The 15,992-nt window shown below is 43.2% G+C and overlaps 1 protein-coding gene across 2 annotated transcripts in view; it reads left to right on the forward strand.

The window, feature by feature from the left end:
• Positions 1-15,992, forward strand: part of MRPL42 (mitochondrial ribosomal protein L42) — a 159,810-nt gene that overhangs the window by 68,536 nt on the left and 75,282 nt on the right. For both annotated transcript variants that reach the window (XM_069228966.1, XM_069228967.1), the window contains one exon: positions 990-1,053. In XM_069228966.1, the coding sequence (XP_069085067.1) occupies positions 990-1,053 (64 nt within the window). The remainder of the gene's footprint in view (positions 1-989; positions 1,054-15,992) is intronic.

The raw sequence follows: 15,992 nt of genomic DNA on the forward strand, positions 1-15,992 counted from the left end.
ACCCTTCAACCTTGAAGTTACTTAATTCTCTTACCTAATGCTACTCCGTTTTCTTTTCTGTGGCTTTTATTACTGAATTCAGTTACGGCACAAGGATAAGCAAAACAATTAGTGAAAAATCTACGAATATTCGACTGCCACCTCCCACAAAATCTACCCCCTCCCTAAATCAGGAGTTGTGTGAAGGGTTAATTATTTATCATTGTCCAATTAAAACCTTGGTGCGTAGCTCTTTTATATGAAAGATCAAGCACGTTTCCAAACACAAAGGATAACACTAAAGCCTCTAGTGCAAAATTAAACACATCAAAAAACTGTTAGATATTTGTGGCTCACAAATATTAGAAACAGTTCAATACAAGTCGGTTTAAGGGGGAAAAAAGCTGCGGTAATGTAAAAGATTTGGGCTTTTCTCTATCTAAGGAGGAATACACATTGTCTCTGATTATCATGGTAAGCTATTAATACAGAGCAAAGAAAAACAACATTCAGTTTTTGTTACTTTGAACAGCTGCTTCAATTCTGCTCCTTGACCTGACCTGCCTTTCACCTTGACTGCTCGTTCTGGCTCCATGCGCTGTGACGTCTGAAGTCGACTGAAATATCTCATAATAGTTGAGTTCTGATATATTTTCTTTATGAGCAGTGTAGGTGTTGTTCACAATTTGCCGATTATAAAGAAATAAGATAATGACGTTTATCTAGGGATTGCAGAATCCCATGTATTATGAACTAATAAATAAAATGATTGATCTTGTGACACAACTGGCTTAGATCACTGACTAACAAGTTATTTGTGATCCATCAACACGTCTTAATATGGGATTTATTTCTTTTCACCTCCCTTTCTTGGTTAAATGCACTTTCTCTCGTACCTAAATGCTTTTGCACATTGATTTGATGAATCCCAAATTATATGGTTATTGTTGAGGATTAACTGAAATGCTTTGTTTCATAAATGTTTTAACATGATTCCCTTCATTAAACAGCTGCAGTTTTGTCCCCTGCGTCCCAAAAATCTACCTATTCCGCTCTGCCTGAAGATTCTAACTGGTATGTATGAAGATAAGCATTGTAAGGTTCATATATTATTTCATTACACTTGATTTCAGCTGCAGAAAAATACTTCCAATTGAAAAGTTTCGCTTCTAACCTGGAATATTGAGTAATGCTATCTGTATTTTTCACTTGCAGAGCTTGTTGTGTGTGTATGTATATATATATATATGCCCAGGCAATAATTGGTATCTCCCCATACGTTAAAAAAGTATTAAATTATAGACGCAGCTGCACTTCTAGGGGTCTGAATGACCACAGACATGCCTAGGTACCAGAGACTGTGAATCAAGGCTTTGTTGTAGTGAAAAAGAACATCACTAAGAAATAAGGGGAGTCCTGTGCTACTGACAGTCTCGCAATGGGCATGTAACATTGATTGGTGTATGGCGCTGAAAGGGAGACGTACAAACGCTTGGACTGGATCAATACAGTAGAATAATCGTGCCTGGGGGCTGAATGCATTATTATAAATCAGTTCAATTGGGAATCAGCCTGATTAAATACAAGACCAGAGACCTTGGTTGTACACGTGATAGCAGATTATTTTGAAAAATTGTGACAGAAAGAATATGTAGATGATAATATAATTTCTGGGCTATGTGTTTGTACTCACGATTGCTGCACTCGCACTGTCTGACATTTTCAAGTCTCACCGAATTTTCTCCTGTACCCAATGGCGTCGTATTGAGTGACATACAAAAATATAGTAAAATGTTATTACAAGCATACTATCTCCTGCTGCAAGGCTTCCATTTGCTGCTGGATGCATGATTTGCCATCCATAATGTATTTAATCTCAGTTTGCTCTTTTATTACTTGGTTGATCAGATACCTCACAGACTGTCAAATGTGCGTTTGTAAATAATGAAAGCAAGAACATTGCTATAATAATTTAGGCTAGATGTACAACACCATTTTGAGGCTGCAAATGGTCTGATTTGACGAATCACGCCTTTTGTGACTGAAAAATGCCTTTTGGGATGTACAAAGCCCAAATTATGATTTGAATCGCTATTTGCGATTCTGTATTTGGAAAGGACATGTTGAGGGCGTTCCTTGCTGATACCGAATTGGAATGGTATGTACGAATATTTTGTGACCAAAATGCGGTCTCAAAACATTCACACTTTACCACCAACTCCAAATGGGTGGAAACCCTTCTGCATATGGCAAGTGGTCCCCAAGGGACGTCTTTCAGCCTTCCACTTTGAGAATGCCTACTCTTCAAAATAAATAATATATAAAAAAAAAAACTTCCATGTTCTATTTCTAAACACATAAAAAGGTCTGCTTTTTAAAAATAAATGCTTTATTTAGCAGCCGTCAGATGTGGTGATGACAGCGAATTGTAGTGGGTCACAAATGGCGACCTACCTCATTAATATCCATGAGGTCGTTCTATTTGCAACTCATTAAGCATCACTATTTAGGGAATGGAGGCTAATTAACCCCTTTTTACATTAGTGATTATCAAATAGCCATTCACAAAAAATTGCTATTTGATCGCTATTTCTATTCTTCGTACGTCTAGCCTTAAGTGCTGTTGTCTGGAAACAGGCAGAATAGGCTTAAGTGGGGAAATGGATGGCAGGTGTGTTTACAACCATCTACATGGGTTTTTGTTTATTGCTTCCATACATACAGTTGAAGACTTAACATTGCCATTGTGTTCAAGCCGTGAAACTATTCTAAGTGTCCCTTATCGCGATTTTATTTTTTTAATACATGTTTTATCACCAAGTCTCATTTTTTCATACATTTTCCATATCGCACTTGATACATAAATTTGATAACTCTTGGTCATACTGTCAGAAAAGTAAGGTGATGTCTTTAACAATAGAGTATAAACATATAACATTACTCATATTGGTGATATGCTCTCACTTTTAAACAAGTCAATGTCCCCTAATGCAGCTCACCGCTTTGCAGTAACTGGTTACATGGGTGTGTCATCGATATAGGTAACAGTGCTGATAAGCCATAATTGGACATTAATTTAATAGCATCTAGCTACTGTGTTTGTGATTCTCACATGTATTAAAAGGGGTCCAGGCTTTGTCAATTGAATTGCATTGGTCTGTAACCAAGGCAGTCAGTCGTACATGCTCTTATTCCACCACAACTAAATGAGTATTGCATTATTTGCCTTCCACTTCTGAGCTATGGTGAGTCTAGCTGCTGGTAGTTTGTTGGTTTGGAGTAATTAGTTTACCCAGTTGAGAACCGAGGAGGCAGTCCTAATAAGAAACAGTACCAACCCATCAGATTTTATTTTAGCCATTTTCTTCAAATTGAACTCCATTTACAGCCCCAGCAGCTCCGGAACACATGATTGACCATGTGTCTTCTATAATGGTGATTTCCAGGCCTCGCTCCCATTTATTCATGCAAATATTTGAATTGTGAGGCAAACGCGGAACATAACCCCTATAAAATAGGGAGAGACTGCTTGCAAGCCTACCCTTGCTGAATATTTGTGCATTTTGTGTGACATCTCTGGAGCATCCTAATTTTATCTCCAGTCCATTGGTCCAGTCCAAAATGTGTGTGGGATTGTCGGTCAGCTGGTGTTAAATAGCAAAATTTCTTTTGAGAACCTAAAGAATAGTTATAAACAAGGAATGCAATGAAACGGCCAAAGAAACCATGTGGCAATGGTTTGCCAAGAGAAAGATTCTGGATGTAGCCAAATGAACAGACTCGAGACAAACTGAACTTGTGCTTAGTAAGAATAGTAAACACAAACCACAAATGAAGGTGTTTGTCTCCAAATACTCCAGCAGCCTCAAAAAATCAAACTAGTCATACAGCAACATACTACAATTCAAACTTCAAGGGTTTATTCAACACACAACTATTGTTTACACATCAATGGACGGTTACCACAGAAAACATTGTAACAAATTAAACATGACAACAAATCAGACAGTTAAATGCGAAAGGGCCCATTCCATGCCACAATTGTGGTAGTTGCAATAGCATTGTACCTGGAACAGAAATCTCACATCCACAGACCACCTGTGATATTCAAATAATCATTTACACACTGAAATGCCAATTTGGTCTAGTTTATGTTACAAAACTGCACGAAAGCTAAATATCCATTTGAATGAACACAAAAGCAATATACAAATGGAAAATCATCAGTGACAGATCATTTCGGTGATAAGACATAACGTTAGTCAATTGAAATTTGTGATATTGGCAAATGTCCAACAGACTATTTTTTTGGGATTATTTTATGATGTCATAATACTGATTGTGTGATCTCAATGATTGGTACTTGTTTCAGTCCTGTAGAAAATTTGTGAAACTTATAACAAGCACAAGCTGTATAAATGTTTATACTGAATGAAGCTCTGTTGATTCAGTATCGTTTGATACAGCAATACAATCCCTATGTAAGAATCTTTGAGCATGAAAATAGCCATTTCTATCCAGTAGCACACAATGTTATTTACAATAAAACTTAAGTCTATTAATGATCAGAAGAAGGTAGTTTAGTAGAAGGTTAATTCTCATATGTGTACAATTTAGATGGTGCTTGAGTTGGAAAAGCGTTGGTCTACATATGAAGATTTGCATCTTATTCAGTTTTGAAGTGTATTGTAGCTCTCATACTATTTAGATTCAAGCGATTTTTATTAGCATTGACAAGAATAATGAATGTCTCCCTTAAAATAAAATGCAACGCATCAGGAAACCCAAAAGTCTAACACGTTAATGGAAAAATAGCAAAAGGCACAGCAGATAATCAGGAGACAATTGCCATTTCAGCCGACCAAAACTCTTGTCCAAAATGACTAGGTGAATAATGTAATGCTTTTTTTTTTTTTTTTTACAGCTTTTCTACACTTTTCTCTCACTACAACACTACAAAGCCTAAACAAGTGACACAACTTTGTAACTTCAACTGAACTTATCTAATGAGCTGGTGGCAGGATCTTCTAAGAGAGAAATGCTAGATGTATTGAAATTAAGATACAAGTACATGACCAAACTAAGTTATTCATTATTGTCTAAAATCACAGAATCCTTGAAAGAGGATACGCTTTGCTGAGAATTGCAGGAAATGTGAAAATGTATTACATCCATTAAAATAGCTGTTCTGGTGAATAGTCATGAAACAGAACTGGCGTAGCAAGGATAAAGGGCACTATACATTAGTAAAATAACATAATTTGTTTTTAAAATGTATCAGTACACGTTATGACATGCAGGTGCAGTAGAAAGGATATATGATTGCTTTCACAATCCCCCACCCATTTTATTGCTGGGAGGCAAATTTTGTTAGAATAATTCAGTCACAAATAATCTCAAAACGTTCTTTTATAGCTTCATTTTCACTGTCCTCATCATCCTCAAAGGTAGGAGGCCTTTATTTGTGCAAGTGTGTAGAATTATGCACATTATCAATTTTATTAATACTTATAGGACAACCACAGTTAAAACAATTGTAGAGATGATTTTAAAAAAAATTCCCTGGTGCCAAAATACTTCACCTAGCCACGTTCAGATGCCACAGAGATTTAATTCTAGCCTGTTCTGTAACTCCTGTAGTTTCTTAGCTCTATCCTTAACGTGGTCTCTTTGCTCGTGTTTACTGAGTGAGGTGTTGGGAAGATGAATGCCACATTCAGAGCCTGCAACAGCACAGCACAACACACCCTCACACCCAGCCCCCTCCACACCCCTTTTGCTGCTAAAATATAATCTAATTCCATCCTATTATGAGCCAGCATCTTACCATGGGCATCTAATTGGTCTGCGACTAACCCTTTAGCTAATAAGATGCAGTTGGCAAACCTCTTCCATGATATTGGTATTTCTTTTTGCTTCATCTAATACATTAGAATTAAAGCAGAAAAGAGTCTAGTAGTATTTGAGGCAGCCTTTCTACTTCACCTCTGTTGTAAAGGGTGATCACCAAAGTGTCTCATAGCAGGAATAATAAAATCATTAACAAATAAGTCCCAGTACAATCTAAGGACATCCATGGATAGGCTCTAGATCCACAACTGAATTATGCTTAGTCCCCTTGCTGGGGACACTTATGAATCTATAGTCCACGGAGAAGACTGAATTCATTATGGGGTAGTTTAAAAGGAATGTTCTCTACAACAAGGTCACATTTACTATTCCCTAGCAAAGCAGTGGAATCTTTTTGTATTACAGTGCTCACAAGCAAATCCATCAGTGCAAGAGGAGGCAAGTCTGGTATGTTTTATTTGAAAGGATTGTAAAAAATTTCAAAGCCCTGATAACAAATGGGCAGTACAATGTGGCAGTTGGTGCCCAGATACAAATGATCAAGGCAAGTGTCGGAAGTCAGGCCTAACCCAGAGGCACTGTGTAAAGCGATTGCACAACACATGTGACGCAATAACCACACCACAAAGGAAACACAACACCAAGTTATATAAACCTAATCTGTATTGTACACAACATCATTAGACGAAACACAACATGCCAGTAATACCCCGCTAACCAAGCAGTTGTCAGAACATTACACAGTACTGTTACCCTGCAAAAACCAGCAGTAGTCACATAAAACATAGGTTACTGATTATTCTGCAACATAAACAGTAGTCTAGTAAATATGAGTAGAAGAATGCACATATCAGGGTAAAAGCACATATCACCAGAAATGCATAAGGACATTACCATAATGGCATCATCATGGCTGTACCCTCCCTAATGCACATGTCCAGATAAACATATTAGAAATGCCAAGATACCATCCTGAATGCGGGTCTACATACAACCTCAGCATGAATGCATAGAATGGGGAAGCGTTTCCCTAAAGCTCAAATGCTAGGTCCACCTTTTCCCTACAAGGAAAGCAGACCATGTTAAATGCTGATTATCCCCAGAGGACAGCAGCCAGGTAACTCGGGGCCCGAGGGGTGCGAGGGCAACCAAGAGGTGAGGGCCGACTCACCAGGGTATTGTCGCTCTGTTCTAGCTCTCTCAGGTGTCGGGTCACTTCCCCTTGCACTCCTATTCGGCCTGGTCGATGCCCAGGACTCTGGTGCCTCGCTCTCCCTGGTCAGCTCGGCTGCTAGGGTCCTCTTCTGCACTTCGTGCGCCACGAAAGTGCCCCGCAGCCTCCTCACCTTAGAGGCTGGGGTTCTCATCTCCCCTTTGCGGGCCGCACTAGTGCCCCATAGTCTCCTCTTGTCCAGGCCGCGGCGGTGATCCCTCAATAGCAGGAGCCGGCTTGTGTCCTGGTGGGCACTTCTCAAGACGCCACCAGGAGCACGCCGGCTTCCACCTTCTTCGTGCCCATGCTCCGGAGGCACGTTGAGGAGCCGGTTAGGACACGCTGGAGAATCCTGGGTCGCGGCGGTGATTCTCCTTGCTCAGGGGGGAGTAAAGAAAACGCTTTAAAGGCGCTTAAGAAATAAAACAAAAAGCGCTATCCAGGCGCTTCAGCAAATCAAAAGAAGATGCTGGTTAAGAAAAGAGGAGCACTCACAAGGCACTCAGCAGGCTTCCCCTGCAGCGCTGTCTTTGTGCTAGGGAGCCCATGATCCCAGGGGTCTGGGGCACAGCACCCAGCCTCTGGGGACACAAATTCAGGACAGGGCGGCAGTGCCCAGCAGCAGCCCAGTACAAAGAGGATGCAGACAGTGGCAGTTCCTCCAAGTGACCCAGCAGGCCACAGGTCAGCACAGCAGCAACAGTCCAAGGCGGTTCCGGATGAGACCCTCCAGCAGCATTCTGTGTTCAGTTCCAAGTATGTTCCTTGTGTGTCTTTATAGGGAAAAATCCCCTGTACTTATACTCAGTTTTGCAAAGCATTTTCAATGAGGGGGAGAGGAGCTTCAAACCAGTTACAACTGGTTCTAGGAGTGTCCCTTCTCTCCTCCAGCACAGGCTCCAGACATCAGTTGGGGGTAAACAAGCCCTTTGTGTGAGGCCAGGGCACTGCCTTTACAAATGCAGGTGTGCCCCGCCTCCCCTTATCTCAGCCCTGGAAGACCATCCAGTATGTAAATGCACTTCTGTGATACCTCCACCCTCCCTGTGTACAGGCTGTCTGAAACATATGCACAAAGCCCAGCTGTCAATCTACCCAGACGTGAATTGGAGTCAAGCTGAAAACACCAGAGTCATAAGCACAGAGAAATGCTCACTTTCTGGAATTGACATTTCTATAATTGTAAAAAATCCACCTACACCAGTAAGCACAATTTCTCACTACCATTACAACCATACCAAACATGCCTACTCTACCCCTCATAAATTAAACAATACCCCCTAGACATAAGGCAGGGCATTTCCAATGCAATCCTATGAGAAGGCAGTACTCACAGCAGTGAGAAACCAAATAGGCTGTTTGTCAATACCGGGACAGGCCACACAAGCAGGCACATGTCCTGCCTTCTACATACATAGCACCCTGCCCATAGGGCTAGCTAGGGCTTAGGGGTGACTTAAATGTAGTAAAAGGGGAGCTTTGGGTCTGGCAAGTAAATTTAGATGCCAGGTCCCTGTGGCAGTAAACTGCGCACGCAGGCCCTGCGATAGGAGGCCTAAGACAGGTTTAAAAGGCTACTTCTGTGGGTGGCGCAAGCAGGCCCTGTAGTAGCATTTAATTGACAGGCCCAGGGTATAGGGATACCACTGTACAAGGGACTTACAGGTAAATTAAATATTCCAATCAGGTATTAGCCACTCATACCAAGTTACAAGGGAGAGCACATGCACTTTAGCACTGATTAGCAGTGATAAAGTGACCGGAGTCATAATATCAGCCAAAATAGGTCAGAAGGGGGAGAAGGCAGAAAGTTTGGGGAATGACCCTGTAGAAAGGGCCAGGTCCAACAGTAACTGATGGGCACACCATTTAAAGACAAACTACCACCTATGTCAACAAGCAAGTGGGTTCAAACCCAGAAAGGTGCAATAATTATCGTTTATCTGTACTTTTCCAGTAACAGCACATAGAAATTGTTCCTATAGGCAGAGTAGCAGCAGCTCCGTACAGGGACAGGTTCAGTATGAGTAGAACTTTGAGTGATTCCCCATTCTACAGTGGGGACATATCCCGCTATCAACAAGATACTCAAGGCAGCAACAAAGATGGTGAGCCAGACCTACTGAGGGATCTGGGGACTGGAGGGGAAGGGTGCTCATCTCAGACTAAGATGGTAATGATGAATGTCATGTGGTAAAGCAGGAAGAAAAGGTGGTCTTGTCCTGCTGGCAAATGGAAGCAGCAAAAGTTCTGGAAGGGGATTCAGGGCCAGGCACAGGTCTGGAAGCAGAAATGCTGTTGTCTGAAAGGGAGCAACTTGCTTGCAGTGAGATGAGTGGATCCACCATGCGAGACCATGTCATTTAGTGGCTGTGTTGGTGATGAGTAAGATTTGGTATGGCCCATGCCAACGAAGCTGCATTGTGATCTTCCTCTTGTGAATGCATATGTACATCCAGCTTTCTAAAAGATTGCATCATCATTCAATTGTAAATCCAGCTTAGCAGCTGAAACCGGGGGATTTGAGGGGATCGTCATGGGGACGCACACAATTACCTCTTATGGGCTCAATTTATTTTTCTGTGAAGGAATTGCTCTGAGGGACCTTAGTACTAGTGGCAGGGCATCAGTCCATTTCAGTTGAGTTTCTGAGCTGTCTGAGGGTACCATTGGTCTGTTCTACTTTGCCTGCTAATCCGGGGTGGCATGCACCATGGAAATGTTAGTCTATTCCAAGAGCTTTGGAAGCTGCCTGTACTGCCGCTGTCACAGTGTTGTTTCACTGTCACTTGCAATCTGGTACTCTGAGCCAAGAGATAGAAGCTGTTAGTAACAACTTAGCTAATATGATGGCTGCTGCACTAGCACAGAGATGCGCCTCCACCCATCCTGAAAGCATACACACAATGACTAAGACATATGAGTAGTTGGCACACATTTGTATCTGGATAAAATCCAGATGAAGGTGTACAAGGAGGCCCCAATGGGGAGGGGGAGAAGAGGGACTGGACTTAATTCCCATTCCAGTATTTTGTGACGGGGAGATGGCACAGAACTGCCAATAAATCTGTGCCTTATATGAAAAATAGGGCTCATACCAATGGGTGAATGCAGAATGTATTGTGCCATCCCTACTGAGATGGGCTGCTTCATGATACAGCCTTGCAGGGTTAGGGAGTAGAAGTTCATTTGCAACCACATGTCCAACGCAGCCTCTCATACCCATTCGGAGACTCTTTTACATTGATTCAAGACTTTTTCGCTTTTGGAGGCTTGCTCCTGCAAAGAGAGAAATCCTTTAGAGAGTGAAACAAGTCAGTTCCCATAATGTACATACCAACATTAGCAGTTCTAGACAAAACCGCATTTTAGTGGCAGAATCAACTAGGGCAGTGGTTCCCAATCTTTTGACTCCTGAGGACCCCCAATGAATCATTACTGGAAGCCGGGGACCCCCAGCAATTTGTAAGATTTAATTTTCCAAAATTAAAACAGTAATTTGCAAAAAATATAACAAGTACACCCCAAACAAATACTCAAATTACTAAAGATAAAATTATTTTATATTGAAACAATATGCAATAATCGAATCATTTTATTGGGAAACATTTTATCGCATCTTCGCAACTACCTTTTCAATGTTTGGTTTTATTTAGGAAAGGTGAGTCCTCAAGTCAGACTCTACATTTCCGGAGTGATTTATGTTTTTATTTTTTAGGTATGCAAGATCTGAGAAAGCTTTTTCACATAAATAAGTGAAGGGGAAAGGAAGTAAACCATAAGGACCTCTCATCTCTCCGTAGTCTCTCTGTCACATGTACTTCATTTGTTTTATAGCACCTCTCATACCACTGTAGTGTGTCAGGGCACTTTACAGGGGACTACAAGGTGTAGGATTCACATGTCATCCACACTGGTAGGCATTTTCTAAGAGTGCTTGGTCCGGAGAAGCACAAACTTAGGATTCAGAACACAGCACAGTGATTAGCGATGACGTTAGCACAGTGCTTAATTTGTAAATAAAAACGTGCCGGTGCCCAAAGCCCTCCTGTAAAGAAATGGCTCCCTGTTGCAGTTACCCCCCGCTTTTTGCCTGATACTGATGCTGCCTTGAGTGAGAAGTGTGCTGGGACCCTGCTAACCAGGCCCCAGCACCAGTGTTCTTTCACCTAAAATGTACCGTTGTCTCCACAATCGGCACAACCCTGGCACCCAGATAAGTCCCTTGTAACTGGTACCCCTGGTACCAAGGGCCCTGATGCCAGGGAAGGTCTCTAAGGGCTGCAGCATGTCTTATGCCACCCTAGGGACCCCTCACTCAGCACAGACACACTGCTTGCCAGCTTGTGTGTGCTGGTGGGGAGAAAATGACTAAGTCGACATGGCACTCCCCTCAGGGTGCCATGCCAACCTCACACTGCCTGTGGCATAGGTAATTCACCCCTCTAGCAGGCCTTACAGCCCTAAGGCAGGGTGCACTATACCACAGGTGAGGGCATAGGTGCCTGAGCACTATGCCCCTACAGTGTCTAAGCAAAACCTTAGACATTGTAAGTGCAGGGTAGCCATAAGAGAATATGGTCTGGGAGTCTGTCAAAAACGAACTCCACAGCTCTATAATGGCTACACTGAATACTGGGAAGTTTGGTACCAAACTTCTCAGAATAATAAACCCACACTGATTCCAGTGTTGGATTTATTGAAAAATGCACACAGAGGGCATCTTAGAGATACCCCCTATATTTTACCCAATTGTTCAGTGCAGGACTGACTGGTCTGTGCCAGCCTGCTGCTGAGAGACAAGTTTCTGACCCCACGTGGAGAGGGCCTTTGTGCTCTCTGGGGACAGAAACAAAAGCCTGCTCTGGGTGGAGATGCTTCACACCTCCCCCCTGCAGGAACTGTAACACCTAGCAGTGAGCCTCAAAGGCTCAGGCTTCGTGTTACAATGCCCCAGGGCACTCCAGCTAGTGGAGATGCCCGCCCCCTGGACACAGCCCCCACTTTTGGCAGCAAGTCCAGGAGAGATAATGAGAAAAACAAGGAGTCGTCACTGGCCAGTCAGGACAGCCCCTAAGGTGTCCTGAGCTGAGGTGACTCTTGACTTTTAGAAATCCTCCATCTTGCAGATGGAGGATTCCCCCAATAGGAATAGGGATGTGCCCCCTCCCCTCAGGGAGGAGCCACAAAGAGGGTGTATCCACCCTAAAGGACAGTAGCCATTGGATACTGCCCTCCCAGACCTAAACACACCCCTAAATTCAGTATTTAGGGGCTCCCCAGAACCTAGGAACTCAGATTCCTGCAACCTAAGAAGAAGAGGACTGCTAAGCTGAAAAAACCCTGCAGAGAAGACGGAGACACCAACTGCTTTGGCCCCAGCTCTACCGGCCTGTCTCCCCACTTCTAAAAGACACTGTTCCAGCGACGCTCTCCCCAGGGACCAGCGACCTCTGAAGCCTCAGAGGACTGCCCTGCATCTAGAAGGACCAAGAACTCCAGAGGACAGCGGCTCTGTTCACCAAAGACTGCAACTTTGAAACAAAGGAGCAACTTTGCAACAACTTGCGTTTCCCGCCAGAAGCGTGAGACTTGACACTCTGCACCCGACGCCCCCGGCTCGACTTGTGGAAAACAAACACTTCAGGGAGGACTCCCCGGTGACTGCAAGACCGTGAGTAGCCAGAGTTGCCCCCACTGAGCCTCCACAGCAACGCCTGCAGAGGGAATCCCGAGGCTCCCCCTGACCGCGACTGCCTGCTCCTCAGATCCCAACGCCTGGTAAAGACTCTGCACCTGCAGCCCCCAGGACCTGAAGGATCTGAACTCCAGTGCAGGAGTGACCCCCAGGAGGCCCTCTCCCTTGCCCAGGTGGTGGCTACCCCGAGGAGCCCCCCCCTTGCCTGCATGCATCGCTGAAGAGACCCCTTGGTCTCCCATTGATTTCAATTGCCAACCCGATGCTTGTTTGCACACTGCACCCGGCCGCCCCCGTGCTGCTGAGGGTATACTTTCTGTGTGGACTTGTGTCCCCCCCGGTGCCCTACAAACCCCTCTGGTCTGCCCTCCGAAGACGCGGGTACTTACCTGCCGGCAGACTGGAACCGGGGCACCCCCTTCTCCTTTGAAGCCTATGCGTTTTGGGCACCACTTTGACCTCTGCACCTGACGGGCCCTGAGCTGCTGGTGTGGTAACTTTGGGGTTGCTCTGAACCCCCAACGGTGGGCTACCTTGGACCCAAACTTGAACCCTGTAGGTGGTTTACTTACCTGCAAAAACTAACAAACTCTTACTCCCCCCAGGAACTGTTGAAAATTGCACTGTCTAGTTTTAAAATAGCTATATGTGATTTATGTGAAAACTGTATATGCTATTTTGGTTATTCTAAGTTCCTAAAGTACCTACCTGCAATACTTTTCATTTAAAGTATTACTTGTAAAATTTGAACCTGTGGTTCTTAAAATAAACTAAGAAAATATATTTTTCTATACAAAAACCTATTGGCCTGGAATTGTCTTTGAGTGTGTGTTCCTCATTTATTGCTTCTGTGTGTACAACAAATGCTTAACACTACTCCTTTGATAAGCCTACTGCTCGACCACACTACCACAAAATAGAGCATTAGTATTATCTCTTTTTGCCACTATCTTACCTCTAAGGGGAACCCTTGGACTCTGTGCATACTATTCCTTACTTTGAAATAGTGCATACAGAGCCAACTTCCTACACCTCCTCTTAAACATGTGGCTGCTGCAATTAAATGTGGGTACACGGAATACTAAGGCAGCATAATCCTGAAGCCATCTCGGGACACTTCAATCCATATAAAGCCACTCCCTGCCACTTCAGCTCACTCTAGTAGCTTTCTACTTTCTTCCTTTGTGACGCTTTTTCGTTTTTCCCTTCCTCTGTTTTTCCCCATATGTGTCTTTTGCTTGCAGCAAATGCTTGAGGCAGAAGAATAAGCCCCGGCCCTCAAAAATAAGTGCCGGTACTCAGCACCTGAATCAACAAGCACAAATTAAGCACTGCGTTAGCGATAAGAATGTATTTCTGCACAAGCAAACCTTTTTTAGCAGGATAAGGAAAATTAAATACGAGGAAAAAAACAACTTTCTAATTTGTGCCATGCGGTTTGCATGCAGCTCTTTAATGGCAGTTCACTGTGCTAGATTACGATTATGAACTGCATAGAAACAAAATAAAATACTGTTCTTTGCATGATACACATTCTTTGCAGCAGGCATATTAACCTTCTGCGCTACCTTTGAGTCAAAACTGCCACTGCACAAAACTCCCATCTCTGTCCAGCAGATACATTAATCACTTGAGCTAGCTTGACGCTTTTATTTTTTGCAGTTTTAAAACTGCTCAACAAAGGAAGTAATAAATATGAAAACACGCACCCACGTGTTTGTCAGAGGCCCCAGCTGGAGAAGTGCCTTCCTTCCTGCCCAGGAATGCGGACCCCCTGGGAATGTGTCATGGACCCCTGGGGGTCCGCGGACCACAGGTTGGGAACCACTGAACTAGGGTGTTAAGTCTTTGATATATCATTGTGAGGATGCTGTTTTACAGCACATTCTTCCACCTCCTTTGGTACCTGCAGGGCACTTAAAAGGTTCTGAACATACTGTCCATTCTTAATAGGGATTCTGCCCAATGTTAAGACACCCATTTGCATCCCTAGGAGCCCAAAGTCTTACGTTATTCCTAATGCATACTTTGAACCTTTGTTGCACAGCCACAATCCTTTCTTGAGCGTTGTGTTCGGTGAACCTTGAGTCAATACCTCGAGAGGCGCTTGTGAAAGGGGCCAGGCTGCCTGGATCAAAGGGCTTCTGTTCCTTTTACTGTTCATCCTTCAAGGGTCTATGCTTGGACCCTTGCACTCCTGCCCATCTTCTCCGCTACCACACTATTGCTAAAGCCCACTTGCGCTTTACTCAAAAATATTTTCTCTTCACTGAACTCCTCCCAATCCAACCTGTCCAACCAACTTATTTTCCCTGTCGTCTCCTACCCGGATGACATTTGTGCGCAACTTTTATTTAACAATACCTTGACAACCATAAACAGTACAGCCATGCAGGCGCAGTTACAGGTTTGGTTCAAACATGCTCACATTTTTAGCAAGTTTACGAGATCCAATGCTGGGCCGTGCCCAATGCTGGTTCTCTTGGAGGAAACGTCTCACTTACCTCTGAGGCCAGCAACACTCTTCTGTCTCCAGAGACGATTTCCTGCGGCAATGCCCCATCTATTAAAAAAAAAACACAACACGTTGTGAGCCTGAACGTGAAACATGCATTTAATGCAAAAACAGCAAGCAGTACAGCAAATAATCAGGAGACCGTTGCCATTTCATACCAACTAGAGTTCTCGCCCAAAAAGGCCAGTTGAAGCATGTCATGCTAAAGTGCAAACACTTTTTTTAAATTTATTTATTTTTTAACAGATCTTATACAGTTGTTCTGTCAGTATAACTTGTTACTTCAGCAAACTGTTTCTACAAGTGGCAGGATCTTTGTAGAGCGAAAATGCAAGGCCCTGGAAACAAAGATATAAAAACGTTAAAACACTGCTGATTTCATTAATTTCCTGAAATGCCGCTTCTGGTTGCCAAGTTCAAGAGAAAGGCTACCCTTTGCTGCGAAATGCAGGAAATGTTGAAATGCACTACCTTGCATAAAATGACTTCTAAGCCTACTAGGATCAGGAAACGTAGGAAGCATATGGAGACTAAAAGACACTTCAGATAAAAAAAAATTTAAAAAGACATCCACATTCCGTGCATGCTGTGATATACACGTGCAGGGGAACATTAACATTAACATTAAAGCAATGAGGATAGATGGTTATATTTTCACGCCTTTCTATTGTGGCACATAGTCTGTCCTGTTGAATGTAATAGAGTCGTTTCAGAAGAATGTAGACCATAGGTCGAGG

This window comes from Pleurodeles waltl, chromosome 4_1 (assembly GCF_031143425.1).
Source record: "Pleurodeles waltl isolate 20211129_DDA chromosome 4_1, aPleWal1.hap1.20221129, whole genome shotgun sequence".
NCBI lineage: Eukaryota > Metazoa > Chordata > Amphibia > Caudata > Salamandridae > Pleurodeles > Pleurodeles waltl.